This window comes from Periplaneta americana, chromosome 16 (assembly GCF_040183065.1).
Source record: "Periplaneta americana isolate PAMFEO1 chromosome 16, P.americana_PAMFEO1_priV1, whole genome shotgun sequence".
Lineage (NCBI taxonomy): Eukaryota > Metazoa > Arthropoda > Insecta > Blattodea > Blattidae > Periplaneta > Periplaneta americana.
Window position 1 is genome coordinate 121,941,887 of NC_091132.1, and position 23,755 is coordinate 121,965,641.

At 36.1% G+C, this 23,755-nt stretch overlaps 1 protein-coding gene across 1 annotated transcript in view; it reads right to left on the bottom strand.

The window, feature by feature from the left end:
* Positions 1-21,055, bottom strand: part of LOC138691188 (trypsin-1-like) — a 33,948-nt gene extending 12,893 nt beyond the window's left edge. The window contains exons 1-3 of the mRNA XM_069812968.1: positions 20,904-21,055; positions 20,557-20,628; positions 8,258-8,388 (exon numbers count right to left, since the gene is read on the bottom strand). Coding sequence (XP_069669069.1) covers positions 8,258-8,388; positions 20,557-20,628; positions 20,904-20,952 — 252 coding nt within the window. The 5' untranslated portion in view covers positions 20,953-21,055. The remainder of the gene's footprint in view (positions 1-8,257; positions 8,389-20,556; positions 20,629-20,903) is intronic.
* Between the last annotated feature and the right edge of the window lie 2,700 nt (positions 21,056-23,755).

Genomic DNA, 23,755 nt, shown 5'->3' on the forward strand with positions numbered 1-23,755 from the left:
GCAAGTCATTCAGAATCTTTGAAGCATGTGGTAAGTGAAATAAAGTTGCACATGAATGCATCCAAGTAGACACAATGGGCTGTGATTCAGTTCCTATGTAGGAAGGCACAGATTCAGTGAACATCTGGTGGTGCATGCAGAATGCATATGAAAAAGCATGTCTCAAGAAGAGATCAGTAATCTACATCTTACGATGTTTGGTGACGTCAGGAGATCAGTGTTCAAATGGTGCAGAGAATTCAGGTGTATATAAAGATGCCTGACCTCCCTAGACCTGTCCAAGCACACGTCGTCATTACCAACCACAACGCTAAAGCAGTGGAGAGTATGGTAAGGGAAAATTACTGGAAGACTATTGATGGAATTGCTCTTACAATCCACTTCAGTGCTGATTCCATTCCCATCACACTGCCTGAACGTCTGTGTACCATGACATCTTACCAGTGAACAGAAAGCTCGACTCGACCAACGTCAGTGTTACAGCTTCTTAAAAAAAATGTCGCCCCAAGCTGGACTACACGCAGAAGACCGATGCTTAGCAAGTCAGAAGAGCCCTTAGCAAAAATCCACAAGTTGAAGGCTCAGGCAATAATGAAGAGCATTGAACAAGCAACACAAGAACACTTGTGGAACAAGGAGCTTCATTCTCTTTGACTACAGCAGGAAAAATTAAAACTGGAAATTGAAAGAGTAAAACTTGAAAGAGAAAATGAACTACTCAAACACGAGAAAATGAAAACTGAAATATTATTAAACAACAATTAAAATTATTACAATGCATTGTGCTGATAAATTATTAATTCAATTTCATTGTTTTCAGTAGCCTATATGAAAAAATAATTTAGCTGTGTTGGTACATTAAAAATATGTATAAGTAATATGTAAATAGTACATTTTTGTTTACAGAATTAAACCATGAAAAAAGCAAATTATTTCTTATATTTTGTAATACAACAACAATGTGTACGAGAAAATAAACAACATTTATGTAAGACCTTTTATTAATGTAAAATGCTGTGCTGCTACTGCGGTAGGAGACTTCTAAAGTAGGTATCAATTATTGTTCATCTCACTGGATTGTCGCAGCGAGATATAGGTCTATTCTATTGATACAGTCGTCCATCAATCTGCCCTTCTCCTAAGAGTTCAGCCCATGGTTAAGTTGGTTATTTAACAACACTGTATCAACTACGAGGTTATTTAGCGTCGATGATATTGGTGATAGCGAGATGAGGCCGAGGATTCGCCGTAGATTACCTGGCATTCACCTTACGGTTGGGGAAAACCTCGGAAAAAACCCAACCAGGTAATCAGCCCAAGCGGGGGTCGAACCCGGGCCCGAACGCAGCTTCAGGCCGGAAGGCATGCGTCTTAACCGACTGAGTCATGCCCATGGTGCAGGTAACTGTAGATTGTGGATCGTCCTGAGGTAATTCTTCTCTAGCTCGACGAAGAATATTATGCAGTACCGCTGTAGCAGTTATCACGGCAAATGTATGATCTAATGTCACATTCATCCCCAGAGCAAGAATCGAAAATCTTCGCTTCCATAACCCAAACGCATTACATTTCTTGATCTGATTTGCGATTCATTAAGTAACTTACAGAGATTCTCTGCCGGTGAATGAACTGTATCCAGAGGAGGATTAGGTAAGATCTACAGGGGTACCTGCATCTACTAGTAATACTGAATCCCAGTAGATTCCCAGTCCGAACCTTGCTCGTTGTATACAATTATTGAAAATGGTACTATCATGACTACTGCCTGGCCATCTAGCCACTATGTCGCTAAATTCCATTTTAGCATTACGTACGTATTGCTTGTACATTTAGCGAAAAGTAAGTCTTTCTGTTTCAGAAGAGTTCCGCATTATTACCTCCAGGGGATCGTATCCTAATATGGGTACAGTCCATTGCTCCTATTACTTTTGGAAACCTGGATATGTTGTAAAAACGCATCTGTGTTTGAAGTACAGATTGAGGTGTTTGCGGAAGATTTAATATACTGGCTTCGTAAAGCAGCTATGGCACTGTTGACCCTATGTACAATTGATTCGTTCAGAGCAGAAGTGATGTAAGGCAAAATTGGGTAATGAGGTTTAAAGTAAAAGTTCTGTAAAATACAGCGCAAAGTAGCCATTAATATGTCCTTCGTGCTATCCACTGACTACTAGTAGTGTAAATAAATTGAATATTAATTGCTACTTTGCGCTGTATTTTACAGAATTTTTACTTTAAACCTCATTACCCAATTTTGACTTACACCACTTCTGCTCTGAATGGCTCAATTCGAGACTGACTCACACCAGCGTAATCTGCAACGCTGAGCTGGTCACTACCAGTAGCGTAAAATCTTAGTGCTAGTAGCAGCTGATTTATGGGGGATACAACTTGATTCCTAAAATGGAAGAAAAGTAACTCCTATGTAATTTTAATTTTCTTAATTTTATGAAAAAATGTAAAGATACATAGCCAACCACGATGCCTGTCAATACGATCGTTAGTATGCATGTATATGCGCGTGTGTGTATTTATAGCACTAAGTTATAGGTATATACAATAAATAAATTGGGTAACTACAGAGAGAGGAAGCGAAAAGTTACCGCACTATGCAGAAGACGTCGGGGAACAGATTGTCCGCAATCCATTGCTCGACTCACCGGTCAGCTGTAGCAGTGCGGGCGGGCCAGGCGTTCAGTTTTATTACGGTAGGCCTAAAATTCCAAGTGATGAGGATTGAATGTATGGACAGCGGGAAGCGTATGGAGTGTTTAGTCACAGTCTACTATATAGTAGACTGTGGTTTAGTTGACGAGTGGAGTGTTTATTGAGTGCACGCTATTACGTCTACTATATAGTAGACTGATAGTAGACTGTGGTTTAGTTGACGAGTGGAGTGTTTATTGAGTGCACGCTATTACGTAGTGTGCATTTAATACTGGACTTGTTATTGAACATTGTGTTCGCTGTCAGTATGGTGACGTAACCGGTATAGTACTGTACAACGAATATTTCTAGTTGCGACATTTCTCCTAAAAAATAAATCGTATGACTGTACTGTTCGCAAATTTCTACATCAGTTTCGTGACGCTGCAATGCCTTCGAGACAATACATAACCAAGTTATTCAGAAAATGGGAGAAACAGGGTTTGTTTTAAATAAAATGAGAAAACCACAGAAGAGGGTATTAACAGAGTAGAAGATTGCGGATATTCAAGGAAGAATTGAAAGCAGCCCGAGGAAATCTTCACGCTGATAGAATGAAATCAGACGAGTGATATCTGAAAACTCAGAGGTGGAGATACAATGAGTGTTTCGGAATTTTTTTTTAACGCGATGCAAGTTTGTATTGAGAAAGCTGGGCATCATTTTCAACAGCTGCTTTGATGAAAGGTAAGATTTTTCAACTTCATTCATTCCTTAGGTAACTCTTAACTAATAATTTAGATCTACCATAATGAAACTGAATGCTCGGCCCGCACGCGCCGCTACAGCTGATCGGTGAGTCGAGCAATGGATTGCGTGCAATCTGTTCCCCGACGGACGTCCTCTGTATAGTGCGGTAACTTTTCGATGCCTCTCTCTGGTATAAACAATAGCTATTGTAGAGTATTCATCTTACCTATCTGTTGTAAATTTCAGGTTATGTTCTGTCATTGATAAGATTAATAAAGTTGAAATTTTAGATAATCTAAAATGTGTTATAAAATCTGAGTCATCGTAGTCCTGAAAATATGTGGCGCGTTCTTTTAGCCACCTAGGACGCCTTCTTTTTGTACTCTTGGCCATATTTCTCATCACTATCATTTTCTCTTTCATCAATTAAATATTGGTTCTATAGTCCCGACGCTGTTATTTCCGGCGTGACTCCGCCTCTTTGCTTACATCTTAGAAAGTGAAGGCTCTATAAAGTCTAGGTAGGTAGTATCATTCGCCATTTTTGTTCTTACGTTGCCGAGCTACCATACGAGGAATCTATTTGCAACACCGTTAAACATTATCATGTCGTAACTCCTATGATAATAAATCAAACGCAATGTAATTCAGTAAATAATTGAGCGGCAAATAACGTCTTCGTGTGCTTTCTGCGAACGCCAACTAAAGAGCTAAAATGGCGGGCGATTATATTAAGTATTTATCGAGTCTTAAGAAATGAATCAACGAATCACAAGACGTACACGTTTAAATGTAGCCGACCTGCAACGCGATTGGCTGCCCGAAATTAGAGCGACGGGACTATAGTCGTGCACATGCCATCTTGTTATTCCGATTATCTCAGATTTTCCTATTTTATCGGCCAACATTTCTCCGGTAAAATTTTAAACCGAGATAATCCCAATTGACCGAGACTTAGATCCTGGAATTTGTCCTGTATTTTACGGAGCTTTCATTATTGCGATCAATAAGAAGGATGGTGGCATCAGACCTATTGCCATTGGGAATACTTTCCGAAGATTGGTATCCAAAATGGCTTGTGTTAGTGTTAAAGAAGAAATTAGAGCATATTTTAGACCGAATCAATTTGGTTTTGGTTCACCTCAGACCTGTGAAAGTATTATTCACTCATTGCGCTCATTCATTTCTGCCAATTGTCACTCTGATAAAATCGTTCTTAAGTTAGATTTCAGAAATGCCTTCAATTGTACTGAAAGAGATACCGTGTTGCAAGCTGTCAAACTTAAAATTCCACAACTTTTCCCCTATTTCTGGCAATCATACAGACACCATTCTACTTTATTTTTCGGTTCTGATACAATTATGTTTCAATCAGGATCTGGCTGGCCCTTTACTTTTTAGTCTAACAATTCATTCCCTTATTAAGGAAGTTATTAGTGATCTCAACCTTTTTTACTTAGATGATGGTTGCTTAAGTGGGGCCCCTTCAGATGTTTTGCAAGATCTTAATAAAATCATTCAATTCGGTTCAACAATAGGGTTAGAACTTAATCCTGATAAATGTGAAATTTATTTTCGTTCTAAATTTAATCAATCTGTTTTCTCTTCTTTTGAAAAACTTGCCCCGGGTATTTTACTAATGTTAAAATCCACTTTAACTATTCTTGGATCTCCAGTCTTTTTGGAAGCTGCCAATCACATCGCTGAACAAAAACTAATTTCTTTGCAATATTTCATCCATCGTTTAAAACTAATACATCCTCATATTTCTTATTATCTTCTTAAAAATTGTTTTCTAATCCCTAAGATGACTTACTTTATGTGTACTACTCCTTTATGGCTTCTTCCATCTTTCCTACATAAAGCTGATGCTCTTTTTCGATCTAGTTTGGAAATGATCATAAATATATGTTTTACCGATACTAGTTGGACTCAAGTCTCTCTCCCAATTAAATTTGGTGGTGTGGGCATTCGGAAACTTTCTGACGTTTGTATACCTGCTTTTCTTTCTTCTGCCTTTGGGGTTTTCCATTGGATCAAATCGCTCTTTTCTTTATACAGTGATGCAGCTGAAATCTGTCATGTGCGTGATGCTCTGACTAGTTGGTATACTTCCTCACAAACCACTCATCCTCCTGCCCATCCTGAGTTTCAAAAGCAGTGGGACGTTGTTTTTTCCAAAAAAATGTTAGGTAAGCTCCTTTCTCCTTTTAAATCCGAACAAGACATTGCACGTCTCCTAGCTCTTCAAGAAAGTGAGTCTGGAGCTTGCACGCATTACCATCTCCTCACATCGGCACTCTAATAGATAGTACAGCCTTTAAAATCGCAATGGCTTTATGCCTTGGTTGTAAACTCTGCCAGCCACACCAATGTATTTGCAGAGAAATTGCTGATATTTACGGCCATCATGCACTCAGCTGTGTAAGGAGCAAGGGTCGCATTCCCAGACATACATCACTCAATGACATCATTAAAAGATCTCTGACTTCTTGTGGCATCCCGTCTCTTTTGGAACCACCAGGTATTAGTCGCAAGGATGGTAAACGACCTGATGGTCTCACCTTAATTCCATGGTCTAGAGGAAAATCTTTAATTTGGGACTCCACTTGCGTTGACACTCTAGCTCCATCTCACTTGCCAAATACCTCCAGATGCACAGGATCTGCTGCTGAACTAGCCATGCAGAAAAAAGTCAATGAATATGCTCATCTTTTAGACAAGACAATTATATCTTTATCCCCTTTGCTGTGGAGACCTTCGGTCCCTGGAGTCATGACGCTAAAGTTTTGGTATCTCAGATCGGCCAAATTTTGATCTCCATTACTGGTGATCGCCGTTGCACTACTTATTTGCGTCAACGCTTAAGCATTGCTATTCAACGCGGAAATGTAATGAGCATTTTAGGTACTCTTCCCGAATCCAGCCCTTTGGACGAACTCTTTCTTCTGTAAAATTTATGAAGTATTCTGTGTGTAAATATTTGTACCGGTATTTAGTATTATGAATTTATTAACACAGCATCACCTGATGCATTGTAGTTATTAATCAATGTATGGAAGAAAATGCTGTTATATATGTATCTATAGTTCTTCTATATCTGTTGAGGCAGTAATTAAAATTAACCGAGATAATTTTGTTGGTGAGTGCAAATGTAGCTATTATCTAAGTTTTTGTAGCTAAAACCGAGGTAAAATTTTTACCAACGTTGATTAGTCCCAAATATTTTCCTAAGCACCTTATTCTCGAAAACCCTTAATCTCTGTTCCTCTCTCAAAGTGAGAGTCCAAGTTTCACAACCATACAGAACAACCGGTATTACAACTGTTTTACAAATTCTAACTTTCAGTTTTTTGAGAACAGAGTGGATGACAAAAGCTTCTCAACCAAATAATAACAGTATTTATTCTATGTTTAATTTCCTCTCGAGTATCGTTTATATTTTTTGCACTTTATTACATAGCAAAAAAAAAAAAACACAGTAATAAAATTCTGCAGAAACTAGAAATTATCTTACAGTATTCTCGATACTGAATGACTGTAAACATTGGTGGATGCATAGTGTTATAGTAATGAGTGAATGCAGATTATACATCCATGCATTTTGAACTACCCACTGAAAGTGGAGAAAAGAAGCTCGAAATACCTCTGGAATATTTGCTAGAAAACATAAGTTTATTCACTAAAGTGAATCAGCTAGTTTAATGTATTATGAAGAATAATGAGGAAAATCTATTATTCTGATCTGTAAAATAATGAAATGGCGTGAACTGAAAGTTATATTAAATGAAATAACAGGCGAAAATGAAAATAGAGACATAAACATACTTAAATACGTCCCGAATTTAAAAGAAAACTTACAAATTAAACCAAACCCTTTAACTCTATTAAATATAGAGTATAATCTAAATTTAACACAAGAAATACTGAAATCAGAAGTAAACACTGAAATAATGAAACAATTGTCTTTAGAGACAATTAATATTAGGTACCCTCCACAAAATTGGCTTCATTTATACACTGATGGATCCTTGATCTCCAGAGAACAAGGTGCCGGTGCAGGTGTTACGTGCTGTCTCTTCTCACTTTATAGATCTCTTGGATATGGAACAACAAGTTTTGATGGAGAAATCATTGCAATAAGTGAAAGTCTCAGGAATCTTCTATGCCACATCAATAAATTTAAGAAAGCAGTTATATTTCACACTCCAAAGCAGCTATTCTATCAATAGTCTCTAGACACACACCTTCATCTCAAATAGCAGAAATAACTAAAATGCTCTCTCAACTAATAACACTCAATAAAAGAATTGTATTCCAATGGATACCATCCCATTGTGGAATCCTGGGAAACGAGAATGCGGATGCTTTAGCAGAGAAGGGCAGCATTGCTACTTACAGACCTGTTACTAAATCTATGTATTACTCTGTAAAAAGATTTATTAAATCTACATACTTAGACCTCAACAAACAAAATTTGATAACACAATCCCAAGGGAAAAAATGGAACTCTCTGCATCATAATCCACAGTTGATTCCCGATTTACCACGCAAATCGTCTGTAGCTGCATTTAGATTGGCAACAGGCATGACTGTTTGGCCAAGCATCTGCATAGAATTGGAATATATCAGTCTCCTAACTGTCCATTGTGCAACTCAAATCAAGAAATGGATTCAGAACTTCTCAAAATCTGTGCATCAGTGGCTGGCCATGACAATATCTTTGAAAAATATTGGAGTGCAAGAGGTCAAATGACTTTATTGTCAAATGCCTCGCATTAGAAAACAACAACACATACTTAAATTATTATGTGAATAGCCTAAACGAAGTTCTCTATCCTTTAAACTTATCCATACTTACTTCAAGATCTCCGATAACTACACAGTGTCCTGCAGTCACCACCCAATTTGGGCTGATGATGGAGCCCCCACAGATGTGCTGCCTGAAGATGAAGATGACTTGCTGTAGAGAGATCTGATATGGGAAGGCACCTTCAGAAAAGTATAAGAAAGAGTACCTGAATATCTGTATTTTGAAGCAAATACGTAAATGAAACTAATTTCTACAAAAAATAAAAACAACAATAACAATTACCGCATATTTCCGTAGATAAGACGATCTTTATTCAGTTAAGATGAGTTACAAATTTTGAGCACAATATTATACTTTTATCTTATAACTAGGCTTAGAGACTTCAGACCCGATAGAAGAAAACAGTGTGATTTCAAGTTGGAAATCAGGACGGTAGTGGGTGGGGGCAGTGAGGGTAGCGACCTACCTGTTGTCCTATATGCTTTATTTACTCAGTCATACTCATAAGGCAGGGAGAGGAGGTACTGTTCTGACAATAAAAACAGTCCCGTACACCTAGTTCACTTTGTCAGGAGAGAGAACAGGAGATAGTAGTCTAGTTTTGACCTATGCATGTGGTTATCTATCTGACTAGTCGAAGAATCAGTAAATATGCTAAAAGTAAAAGGCATTCATTTGTGCAGGAGTTCGGAAATGATTGTTTTGAAGTTAATGGGGACTATGTTACATATAAATTGTGTCATATCAGACTAAGGGGAGACAAACAACGATACATTGAGACCCATTGTAACTCCCGAAAACACATTTCACCGGGATGCTGAAGAGATACGGGCGTCCTTTAGTGATGTAGCTTGTTTCATCGCTAACTGCAAAGTAACATTTTTTAAATCTCCTTCATGATTGCTAACATTCAAGAAAATTGCACCCACTATTCCTCTGCCCCCACAGCCTGTAAAATTAATTAAGGGGATGACGAAAGTAATTGATCAAGCATCCTCTACACCAGCTAGTAATCATATTAAACAGAAAGTAAACCGAGTTTTGTGTAAAAACAGTGGATATGCGATATTCTGTGACATAAAAGATGTGCTAAGAGGGAAGAAGTCTACGGACACGACTGGGGTAGCCAAGATAGATTTCAATAACTTAGTGTCTTTTTTCGTTTTGCACCAATTACATCATGTGATGTAGAGCGGAGCTTCTCCCAATATAAACTTTGTCTTGCCAACTACTGAAGAAAATTTAGTTTTGAGACCTTGTGAATGTGTATTGTAGTACATTGTAACAGTTCAAATAGTATTCTAGAAGAGAAAGCTGTAAAATAAACAAGTTGAACAGAACATAAATTTTCATTACATTATATTGTAAATATATTGTGGGGATACCAGGTGTTGTACATCATAAGTTGTGTATATTGTGTATGATTATTATGTATGTTGCGTAAATATTGCACATGTGCTTATGAAAGAAGCCGAAAGGAAATGCATATTAATTTATTTTGAAAATTTCGCATTATAGGGCCATATTCATAGACATTCTTAACGTGGGCTTCCGGTGGATGATCAACGAACTAACGTTTTTCGTATTCATAAACCAGTGTTAGCGATATGGTATGATATGAATCCTGTACAAGTAATCAGTCGATAGCCGGGGCTAGTTTAACATGCTCGTACCGCGGGCTAGCGAAATGTCTATGAATAGCACCCATAGGCTTTTATTTTAATTTACGTAAAGATTAATTGTTTGGTCTTACAGAATTTTTCTCCTCTAACATTCATTTTATTTTAATGTTTGATAAATTAGTTGTCTTTCTTTGGAACGTCACTGTACAGCACCAGCAGACTAGACTGGACTTGGGTTCATATACACATGTCTCTACTGGTGCCGACTCACCTCAAACACAGTAACAAAGCTGCCTATAGTATGGACTTAGTAAACTTATTCTATCGGGTCCAAAATCTCGATGTCTGCAGACTTATTCTATTGGGTCCAAAATCTCGATGTCTGCTTATAACTGTCCTTTAAGACGACCCCCAAACTGTCAAACATCATGGAGAAAAAGTGAAGATGAAAACAGTGATAAAATCCTTCAAAAAGTGCGGAATTTCTAATTCTATAGGTATCATAAAGGACGATTTGTTATGGAATACTGATGACGAAGTAGAAACTGACTAGCTGCATTCAGAATGGGATCCATATGACGACGCTGTAAACAGTGAAAGTCAGGATGTACTTGAAGAGCTTTTTACCTCGGATGACGAATGTGATTTGTTGTATTTTGGTATAGTTTCAGTGTAGGATTTTAAGGTTTCTTTTTTTGTATCTGCCATATAAGACGAATCCCGGTTTTGTGGACATTTTTACTATCATCTTGTGTTTTTGTTGGCTCTGGAATGTGGGTAAGGTATGCGGAAAAACAAACGACACTGAAATTATTGCTTATCTGCTGTCCACGTATCCCTAGCAACGAAATATTTATTTATTGTATATAATAGTTTGACCACTGCCTGCTGGATCACATCCTTTGGTTGCGTAACTGCCTGCTCATTCCTCTTCCTTAGCATTGAGTTTTGCGTGGACATTATTGTCCAGTTTCGACACTAGAGCGCAGCAAGTAACTGCCGTTGAATTGGCTGTACTAAATGTGTAGAATTAATTATACGGTCTTATTTGACATCTTAGAAGTAATTACAGTGTTGGTAAGTTATTGTTTATTAATGATATGATTTTCTTCTTTAAAATACATTGGAAGGAAGGAACATTCGGTTTGAAATACATTTAATTTTGTGAGATATAAAACTTGGTTTCCTGAAATAACAATATTAATTATAATACATTTGCAATGGTGTCTTGTTGTGTCCCTTTCTGCAAAATGCACAGAGGAAAATTGAAATTCAGAAGATTATAATTTCATGAATTTCCATCTAATAGTGAGCTGCGGGAAAAGTGGTTAAAGGTTAAATATTATATCAAGAGAAGGTGATAAAAGAGGAAGTAAGTGGATTCCTTCTGATCGTTCATGTGTGTGTAGTTTACACTTCAAACAAGAAGATTTTAAAGAAGATGCAAAATATAGGAAACTGAAAAATTTGTCGATACCAAGTATATTTCCTGGATATCCTTCATACAAGAAACCTTCTAACAAGAGGAAGATAAAAGTCAGAAACTCAAGTTCATCATCCTCCGAGAAGAACAACGTCTCAAGATTGGCTGCACAATGTCAGGAGGACATTGAAGTCGAATATCGTGAGAAAGACATAGAAGCCGAAATTATAAAAGACAAGGTAGATGTAAACGTATATTCCAGACATATTGCTGTTCAAGTAAATACTGTAAGATTAAGTGAACTAGAATATCATAAAAAATTAAATAAAAATCTTCGAGCGAAAGTGTACAGACTCGAAAACAAAATTGTGGAAATAGAGAAGGAACTTCAAGAGGCGAAGGAAGAAATTAATAGCTATACTGAGAGAAAGTCAGTAAAAGGTAAAAAGTAAAGGTATCCCTGTAATATGCCATGAAGGCACTTAGGGGACATGGAGGTATAGCCCCATGGTTTCCATGACCTTGGCACTAGAATGAGGTGGTGTGGTCGGCACCACGCTCTGATCGCATTTTACCCCCGGGAAAGACCTGTTACTCAATTTTATAGGAGGCTGAGTGAACCTCGGGGCCTTTCTGAAAGTTTGGCAACAAGAAAAAATCCTGTCACCACCTGGGATCGAACCCCGGACCTTCTAGTCCCGTAGCCAGCTGCTCTACCAACTGAGCTACCTGAGAGAAAGTCAGTAGGTAACATAAAGAAATCAGCACATGATGGCTACAAAATGGCTGCATATATATACTGGATCAAATTAGAAATAAAAAAAAAATCCTCAAAAATGGTCCGAGCCAATTATTCGGTACTGCTTTTGTTGGCGAATATCGTCTCCTAAAGGCTGCGACTTTTGGAAGAAATTTGAAATTAATACAAGCACCGTCGTGCAGCATATTAGATAGGTATATGGGCTCAACGGAATATGGCGTTGGTGTTTCCCTCTTAATTAAACAGACACTTAAGTTAGAAGCCACAAAATTAAATGAAATTGAGAAAGTAGTTTCTCTTATATGCGATGAAATGGCAATAAAAGAAAGCTTGCTTTATAATAAAGAAGAGGATAAAATTTTTGGTTTAGTCGAAGCTGAAGGAGTTTATAATAAAGAAATAGGAATAAATCCCATCTTAGCCAACAAACTTCTGTGTTTAGTTATTCATGGATTATCTACCAAGTGCACAATACCGGCAGCATATTTCATGGTACGAAATTTGCAAGGAAATGATCTGCTCTTATTAGTTCAGCAAGTGTTGAAAGCTGTAAAGACTGTGGATTTCATTGCTTCGGCTTGTAACTGATAACCATAGAACTAATACTGCTATGTTTAAGGGTTTAGGCAGCGGAGATCTACAGCCTTGCGTAGTACACTGATGTAACTTGCAACGTAATTTATATTTAAGTTTTGATTACTGTCACATCATCAAAAACATCCGTTCACAGTTTCTAGACCAGATATAGCAGACAGAGAAGGAATGATCAGTTCAAAATTCATCAAGGAAATATACAGGATACAAAAGGACTTAGCTGTGAAACCCATTCGATTTCTAATGAGGAAGCATGTCGAACCCAGTTCCTTTGAGAAAATGAACGTTCTTTATGCTGTACAGACATTTTCACTGGAAGTTACAAGCACTTTGGACTATATGAAGGACAATCATTTACGTCTGACATCTCGGGTAAATTTTTCAGAAGCAGGACCAACAATATGTTTCATGAAAAATGTGTACAAATTTTTTACTGTACACGACATAAGCGATAAATTATCTGTTTACAGTATTTTACTCGGCATTTCTTTTCGGGGATGGGGGAAAATTTTTTAATGAGCGCAAAATTTATCACACTTCAAATGGGCCTTTTATATATGGGGAAGTTACTTTCTGGCAATACTGAACTTAATAAAACAGTAGACCAAGTGTCCGTATAACAATTTCATGGATTGGAAGATACTGCAGGAAGATACCACATACGGTCGTTAATTCAAACCATGATTTCCAATAATCTCGTAGCTCGGTTAAAGGAAGCATATATTTTTTCGTAAATATGTTTAAACTTTTTGAAATATTTTATATAAGTTTCAAATATTATTTTTATTACGTTAAATGATTTTAATAATACGTATTAGGCCTGCTTGTTTGGATGTAGTATCGCTTAAAAAATATGTTTTAATTTCAGTATTAATAGTATTACATATTAAGCATTGTGGAAGGATTCGGACACCCTGGGCCATCGTTTCCATAAGCCCTTGTCTCTTCTGGTACCTAAGACTTCGTAATAATAGTTATTTTAGGGTACTTTGCATATACTGATAATGTTAAGTGTGGTGGGCACTACCTGCCACCTAGCGGCAAAATAACTTTTTTCAAGACTCGCACATAAGCGTTGATTGAGCAGGCAGTGTAAACAGCCATAGGATGTGATCCAGCAGGCAGTGGTTTGACATATTGTGAACTCAGTGTTGTGTTGATTTCTGCAATTATAGTTCTCACAATAGAGGAGAAGATGTTTATTATCGAGCATTATTTCCGCTCATACGGAATGGACCAAGCTTACGCCATGTTAAAGAGCAGTACCAGGAGCGATTTAACAATGTGAGCATGTTTGTAATTTCAGTACTCTGTATGACCGAAAATAATGCTCGACAATAAACATCTTCTCTTCTGTTGTGAGATCCATAATTGCAGCACTAACCCCAACATTGAATATACAATATGTCAAACTATAATATAAAATAAATAAATGCTTGGTTGCTGGGGAAACATGGACAGTAGATGAGCGATAATTACAGTGTTGTTTGTTTTGCTGCATACCGGTACTGTATTTGAATACTGAGAACCATAAGAAACAATGTAATACTTTTTTCTTGTGTTCACGCGTATACATGACCTAAATATAAGAAACATCTTCAGATTTTGGGTAATACCACAGTCTAGTTTATAAAGTCACGAAGCTCAATACGTAGGGAATATGCATTCATAGATAATTGCTAAATAGTACTGGCACAGTCTATTGTTCCTAGCACCCTCAACAACTCGAGCTTCGTGACTGTATATACTTGACTGTGGTAATACTGTCATGTTACTGGAAGCTGTAAATAGTTCTGAAACGTTAGCAGCTCTAATGATGATTTCAAATTAATCTTCACTAAGCATCTTAAATGTTCACCATGCCTAAAAAACAAATATTTGAAGGATAATGAAGTACTTAAGTTACATACATACATAGAGATCATTGAGAAGGCCAAAACTTCAATGAAATTGTAGTGCTTTAAGAAGAAATACATACATACACACACACAGGGCTGGGCAAAATATTGACATCCAAGTATTTCAAATACAAATACAAAATACTTCAAATAATTGTATTTGAAATACAAATACAAAATACTTTTAAAAAATTAACCAAAATACATTTGTATTTCAAATACTCAAACTACATTTGTATTTCAAATACTCGATACAGTACAATATATAGGCCTAAAGAAATAAAAATATTACTGAAAACCTAAAATATTATATTAACATTAAAAGTATTTTTACCTCGAAGTTTTATATAAACACTGTAACTGAACTTCTTCCTTTTCCCAGTCAGCAATGAAATTATGCTACATATGAATAATTACTGCTCCCTTTCAAAACAACCAATTCCTCAAATGTTCATAAGATAAGGATCCCCTTGCTTGTGAATGAATAAATCCTGCAAAACAGACCAGTCTTTCTACAGGCGCAGAGGAACACAAACTTGTATTATATTTATAAAAGCTTGTTTCACTGTAGACAAGTTCTTTTCTTTTTGCTTTTCAAAGTCAGTTTTACTTGAGTTGAAAACATAAAAATTGCTTTCATCGTCTGAACTGACCAAAGATGTAGCAGACAACTGCTCAGCTGATTTCACGCACATATTCTATGTCCTCTTCATATCACTTAGTGAGGAAATGTCAGGTAGCCATCTCATCTTCAATGATGGGTGGAGCAAGCTGCCAAAATAGCTCAATTTTTTTCTGGGAGCAGATCAAACATCACTTTAAATCTTGATGAAAGTGAACTTATTAGGATTGGATTTACTTGGAATAGATGGCGTAGATTACTAGGTAACAGAATATGTAATCTGTCTTTAAGGGAAATTAATGTTGACAAAAGTTGGCCGTAATAGCACGTCTTCTCATTTTGCATTAAATTAAAGGCTAAGGCAATGGGATTCAGAACTGCACAATATTCTTCAAGGTACTGAAACTCAACATCTTTGAAAGTTGGCAATCCCAGTTTTTCACATATACTGTTTATATCATGCTTGAATTGCAATATTTGAGAAATTGAGTCATAAAAATAATTCCATCGAGTTGGGCAAGGAAACTTTAATGAATATTTCATACATATGATATAATTTCTGAGTATTTGAGTCTCCTAGACGCATTCCATAATGCTGAACATTTAGCAAGTGTTGGGTGATGGATCCTGGATGCTGTTGGAGATTTCTTCATGGCATTAAGGAAATCAGTTGTGGCAAGAAAACTAAGTGTATGGCTAGCACAACTGAAATGGGTAGGCAAATAAGACAAAAATTCATTCTTCAAATCCAAATCCAAAACTTGAAGAACAAGAAGAAAGAAAAGTATTTTGAGTATTTGAAATACAAAATACATCAATTTTATGTATTTAAATACAAAATACTTTCGAAAATCCTTACAAATTACAAAATACAAATGTATTTCAAATACGTATTTGAAATACAGGTATTTCAAATACTGCCCAGCCCTGCACACACACACACACACGCACACGCACACACCAGTGAAGAATAGACTACGACAGAAAATTCCCTTCTTCCCAGAATTCACAGCAATAGTAACTGGCCATGGAAAGCTGAGGGCATACCTTCACAGATTTAGACTTTCAGACAACCCGATATGTCCATGTGGAGAAGAAGAACAAACTGCAGAACACGTCGTATTCCAATGCAAAAGATTATATAAAGAAAGAAAGGAAATGAGTAAAAGAATAAGAAACATTGGCGGAGATTGGCCTACGACTCATGACAAGCTAGTTAGCAAGTATTTGCAAATATTCGTCCGTTTCATCAGCTCGATAAACTTCAATGACCTACAATAATATGCCAATTAATCATGACAGACTGCAATTAAAATATTATATTATACGATATCATAGTATGTATGAAGATTATAGCTAAACACGTGTATATTATAAAACGTTAGATACTGTAAACTGAGGAATTGAAATTACAAAGCATGTAGTATTACTATGTAATGGGGCATGCAGTTAAAATAAAAAAAAAAAAAAAAAAACACACACACACTCACTCACTCTCTCTCTCTCTCTCTCTCTCTCTCTCTCTTCTGGCACTGCAAACCCAGCATTATCCAATCTTTCCTATTTTCTGCCTTCCTCTTAGTCTCTGCATTAGACTGACCAGACATCCCCGATTTCCGGGGACAGTCCCCGGTTTTGAGTTGCTGCCCCTGGGGAGCAAATGTCCCCGTTTTGTCCCCAGAAGCTTTGATTTTGTTTCAATAAAATTTTACACATAAATATTTAAGAATCGAGGTGGAACTGATGCGATTCATGCACATTTCTGAACGCTTCTCAGTATCAGACAGAAGAACCAACAAGCACAATATGAGATATTCTGCACTCTTTGAGAAGACATAGCATCTTTGTCTTTGGTCATCTTAGCATTCGCGTTGCATGGAAGCGTAGAACTTCCTCAGCGTCCATTTGTAAGTAGTTAAAAAATGAGAAATTTTATGACAAACCAAGAGGTGAAAAGTGGTATGATATTTTTCAACATTTCAAGAAAAAATTCATTCCATTTGAAAATCTTCTCATAATAGTGTCATTATTCATGTGTCTTCCAGTCAGTAATTCATCAGTTGAAAGACTTTTCTCCACAGTGAACTCAATCTGGACTGATAAATGGTCACAAAAAGAATTGAAACATTTACAGCTTTGTTAGGTCTACAAGTGGGGAGGGGGAAACTTTCATTTCTCATTTGAAGAACTTAGTGTGAAGCTGTATAAAAATGAATAGATCCTTAAAAAGATTCATTCTTCAGACAAGTACTTGTAAAATGTGTGTGTTAGAATTTAGTGTGTACAATAGGCCTATCATGTGGAAGACTTCCATGCATGCATAAGTACTGAAATTGAATTTTTTGTAACTATAATTAACTATATACTGGAGTTACGTGTGTTTATGCATTTAATTCAAACCTTTAAGATACTCTGTAAATTTAATGTGCAAAGTTCTATCATTGTATCTACTGTTACATGTATTTTCTTTAACATTTCAATGGAGACTGACTAGGTAAGCATTCGTGGTTTTCTTGAAATTGCCGATGTCCCCTGTTGGACTATAAAAAAATCTGGTCAGCCTACTCTGCATATGATCCATAAGCTTTTAATATATAAGATGTAACTAAAATGTATGTCAAAATTTTAGGAGCATATTCCTCTCATATAGAGAATGAAAAAATGTTATACGAACATTGATCCGAAAACGCGTTATTTCCCTTTTACAGCCATTTTTCTACAATTCTGCTTACTTTGTATGATGCGATACATTGTGGAAAAAAAAAATAGTATACCACATGGAAATGTCAATGTTTGGGCCAGGCACTGTTGGTGATGTTTTGATGGGACCTCATGTTCTTCCACCCAGGCTCAACGGAGAAAGATACAAAGTGTTCTTACAGTACCACAGTACACCTTGCTTGTTCTATTACACCATGTGCCGTTAGCAATACGACGAAACACGTACTTATGCATGACGGAGCTTCTGCTCATTTCAGTGTCAATGTTCGTCGATTTCTAAATCAAAGGTTCTGTGACAGATGGACCAATTACTTGGTCTCTGCGCTCTCCGGACCTAAACGCACTAGACTTTTATTCGAGGGGTCATTTAAAAGAGCTTAAGTATGGAACAGTAGTGCAAGACGAAGAGAGTCTTTGAGCCTGTATTTTGGAAGACGAGACAATACAACATTCTCCAAGGATATATTAGCGCATCTGGGTTTCAGTGCGACAGCGGGTTGATGCATTTATCCATGCTAACAGGAGCGTTTTTAAGCACTTCCTGTAAGACAGATTTCCATGTGGTATACTATTTTTATTTCATAACATATCGCATCATACAATGTAGGTAGAATTATAAGAAAAGGACTGTAACACGGAAATAAAGCATTTCTGGACGAATGTTCTTAGAATATTAAAATTTTTTTCATCCTCTATATGATAGGAATATGTCCCTAAAGTTTTGACATACATTTTAGTTACATCCTGTATAATTTATTGCTTAGCAAAGAAGTGTATAAAATTCTCAAAGAATAATTAACATAATAAAAATCATAATATGTTGTTTGACTATTCGTCCTCTGAATATTCAGTTATTCATCCTTCCATCAGTCTAGCTGTATGTCTAATGGAAAACAAGTCACAATCAGTTTAAAATGGACTTATTATGGATGCATTTTCAATGTTTGAAATATTTTAGTTTGTTACCTCTTGAAATCCATTTGGGTAATGGTTTTCATTCTGAATTTGTAATCAGTATAGTGCATTAACAGAGATTGAATACCGGTACCGTACACCAGTGGCGGCTGATTGACTGAGGCAAGTGAGGCCGGGCCTCAGTCACTTGGCATAACTGAAATCAAATTTTCTGTTTTTATAAAATGTATTAGTTATTTGAATGAAGCATATATCGCTGTAGAACCATATGAAAACTTTGTGATGTATATAGACCTGTTTTGCAGTAAAATTTGTTCCTGAGGCCAGGATTGCTTGTGCCAGGTCTGGCTTGTGATGTATATAGACCTGTTTTGCAGTAAAATTTGTTCCTGAGGCCAGGATTGCTCATGCCGGGTCTGGCTTGTGATGTATATAGACCTGTTTTGCAGTAAAATTTGTTCCTGAGGCCAGGATCGCTCGTGCCGGGTCTGGCTTATGCATTTCTTGTTTTTTCGCGGGCTTTGAGTTTGCGCTTAAAACGTTGTAGCTGAGGCACAACTTGTCTGGCCTCGTGGCCTGGTCAAGTTTCACTTCTCCCATCCATGGGCCGGCCTCAAGGGTAGAGTGGGGTGGGAATAGCAATGGTGACTTGTTTTCCTAAATAGGCCATAAATAACAAAATTCCAGCTCTTTGGCAGGCAGAGACCCACTCTATTCTCTCCCCTTATGTCTTAGTTCATGACTTAAGCGAGGGTGTTGTACTGTTGTACTTCGTACTACAGTAGTGAATGTAGGCCAATGTTGTTATGTATTTCGGGAAAATATAAACAGAAACAAGTGAGAGAAATAATGCTGGTGCAGTTAATTCATTGCTAGAGTGTCCTTTTTCGAGAAGAAATAATATTGAAAGAAAGGAAGTTTTAAATAAAGGGAGAGTCTATCGAGATACCTACGACATCGCTGACAATTTTTCTGGCAGATAATCTTAAAACGCTAGTTTCTATTGCATCCTGGTATGGGCAAAATAAATGGTTAAATGGTAATGTGGTGCAAAATAAACTTCTCTTGGCCTTGTTTGTTGCTGTCAAAGGAAAAAAATAAAAAGAAAAGAAACAAAGGGGAATTTCAACACATAATATGGGTTGCTTCATCACACTGAAACAATCACTGAAACTCACAGCATAACAGCTTATTTGGTGAGTGAAATTATTATTTTTCAGTAATAGTAATAATAATAGACTAATAGTAATAATAATAATAATAATAATAATAATAATAATAATACAGTAATAATGATATTAATAATATAATAACAATAATAATGATCATAAACGAACATTTCCTATCGGAGGCACTTAAACTAGTTGCATCTGGCCTCACTGAAGATTTCGATCACCGGCCACCACTGCCATACACTAAAATATTTTCCGTAAGTCAAAGAACTGTATGTACATGATTTATTACTAACACTTTCTGATTCATTGACTGAATGACACTGACTCACTCAGTGTCAATCTTTCTCTCTTTACACACATCACATACAGGTACCGTTTACTTAGTTTTCGTACTGAGCTGCAAAGGAGAAGTAAACCTGGTACTTTTAGCAAACCTCAGACCCAGTGACACTATGTCAGCTGCTCAATCCAGGGACTGACATACATGACAGGAAGCTTGGCATTTTAAAGAAAGAGAAGCAAAGAATTGCTAATTTAATTTTAATTGGGTATATCTTTTATAAAATTGATTAAGTTTGATATGGTAATGCAATGCCAGTTTTGGTGATTTTTTTTACCTTTTGCAGCATTACTGCCTCCAACAATACGACCAGTAGCTCTCCCAAGTTTGAGTGGATGGTGTTCTGCTCCTGCAAATAAAAACTGTGTTAGTTTCGTGCTTTCTTATCATCAGTTCACATCATATTCTTTCTTTCTATTGGATATTTGAACATGCACAGTGAATATAAAAATGCACTCTTGAAAGATTTGAGTTAGTACTTATGGGTCATTTCATGTCAACTGATCTAAAAAAAAAATATTTTCCGTAAAAAGTCGTTGAGATCGCAATGGGCCACAGGGAAAGGAAGGAAAGAGCAGCAAGTAATAGAATAAGAATTATTGAATTCTCAGTACTGGCACTTACCCACACAGCAAGAAATTAGTGCACACAAGAGGATGATCACCTTCAGCATTATGATTGCGGTAGCTTAACAATATGACATCAATTGTGTGAACTATTTCTTATATACTGTAGGTTAATTTACTGTTGTCATGCAAGTTTGGTGATCAATTTATTCGTAGATTAGGACTACTTCATTTTCTTCATGGTCAACAAATGTAATCATGTTTTATCTTATGATTAAAGTCTGGAATAACCTCGATTAAATGTAAATTAAGGATAAATAAAGTCCGAAGAAAGATATTAGGGGAGAAGAGGGTTCAGTGAGACAGGGAAAACAGTGAGACTAAATGCTAAATTTTGATGTTGAAATGTTGGTAACAGTGGAATTGTATGTTGCATGAGTAAAGTAACAGTATTTTCATACTCGATTTGATTCTAGTTATAAAGGTGAGTGATGAAAAAAATAATTCGTAATTTTTCACTCTAGAAGTAAAATTTTGGCTTGTGTTTAATGAAGGTTATATTGGATATACAAAAGAAATAGAAATATGAATGTTTTGTTACTTAATACTATGGTATTTAACGTTATGTTTGGCAAAGTTTCGTCTTTCTTGTTCTGATTTTGAAGTGATGGCGCCATTTTTAAACGAACTATGCGTAAAGGGAACAGTGAGACATGCCATTGAAAGGTGCACTGAGACGTCTCACTGTTCCCATGTACCAATGATTTGCAAAAACAAACGGTAACAATATTACATTTACCAGTAACTAACATTAAAAATGAACATACTAGTAACCAATTTAGGAACTATAGCTTAAAATAATGGATACATTACATTTTAATGGTTTCTTAAATAAAAAATTATTCACAAAATTTAAGAAAATATTAAAAAATATTAAAGAATTAAATTAAATTCTTATAATTATAAGTTTTGTTGTCACCAAAAATTAATTTTATTTTTTCGCAAAAGTTTGAAAAGTCATGGAAAATTCACTTTTCCAAATGTTCCAGATGTTTCAATGGTTTCGAAGTCAGACATCAAAATGATTCTAAATAAGTCTACAGAAAATGGCAAGATAAAGAGACAGCAAGCTTTCTTTTCTTTTGAAATAAATGTAAATCATTTCAATGTCCGTTAATAGACACTGTGGTGTCTCAATGTACCCTCCTGAATGGGAACAGTGAAACATTTGCATTTTTTTTGACAAACACGCATTGTATATTATGTCTATTAACATTTCTGTTTATGTATTATTGTACGCCATGTTTTAATGTATATTTCTGTTGTACTTGATTTTAAAAATACTTGAAATTTCACTTACGTATATATATATATATATATATATATATATATATATATATACATACATATATATGTCTTAATATTTTGTGTCTCACTGTGCCCACTACTCCCCTATATTGAATATGATTGGTTTTGCTTAATAATCTGATGTCGAACAATAAGCGATAACTTAGACAGTAGCCAAAGATAAAAATATGATGACTTAAGTACGAGTATTATACTAATCAATGCTCTTTGAAGATGCGCCTCAGAGATAAAGCTGCTTAAGTACATTATTTCAAAGATAATTCTAAATCCGTTAATGCTATTTTTTTTTACCTGAGTTTAGTGTTTTGTATAACATCTCAGATTAGGGATATGTATGATAAGAACTTTGTGTTAAATTTTAACTGACCTTGTTAACATGTTTCGACCTATTTTGGGTCATCTTCAGAATTGGTAGTTGTTGGTCTTGGCGCCTCTTGTTTCCTGTGAGGGTGCGTTCGTAGTTTAGAGTCAAACCTACATCAACACATAAACAAAATACACCCAAAGCTACACTACACATTAGAAATTGAAAACAACAAATCCATAAATTTTCTAGACATAACAATAACAAAAGTAGACAACAGACACACATTCAAAGTATACAGAAAACCCACAACAACAACAACACACACATCCGACCACCCCACACAACACAAACAAGCTGCGAATATTGGTACACAGACTACTCAACATACCAATGAACCAACAGGATTGCAAAGAAGAACTAAACATAATCAAATACATAGCACAAGAAAACGGATACACCCCTAACATAATAGGCAACATAATACGTAAGACAAAACAAAACCACAAAAAACAGAAGAATACAACACAAACACAAGAACACAAAAAATACATCACACTAACATACGAAAACAAAAACACATATAAAATTGCAACCTCATTCAAGAAATTAAATTACAACATCGCATACAGAACAAATAACGCTCTACAAAAACATCTCAACACACAAACAACACAAACAAACAAATATAACCACACAGGCGTATACAAACTCAAATGTAACACCTGCAACAACTTCTACATAGGACAGACAGGCAGATCATTTCAAACACGTTACAAAGAACACATTACAGCCATAAGAAAATTACAAAACACCTCCACATATGCAGAACACATCACAAATGACAACCACACCTACAGAGGCATCAACACAGACATGAAAATACTGCACATCCAACCAAAATGCCAGAAACTCAACACACTAGAACAATATGAAATATACAGACACACGAAAACACACCCCAACGATATTCTGAACACACAACTCAATTTCAAAACACATACACTCTTTGACTCTACACTACGAACGCACCCTCACAGGAAACAAGAGGCTCCAAGACCAACAACGACCAGTTCTGAAGATGATCGAAAATAGGTCGAAACATGTTAACAAGGTACGTTAAAATTTAACACAAGAAAGTTCTTATCATACATATTCCGAAGTGATACAGTGTTAAAAGTTGTGTAGTCAAGATTTATATATCTCATATTATTTTGCATATAATTTGTCTTGAACAC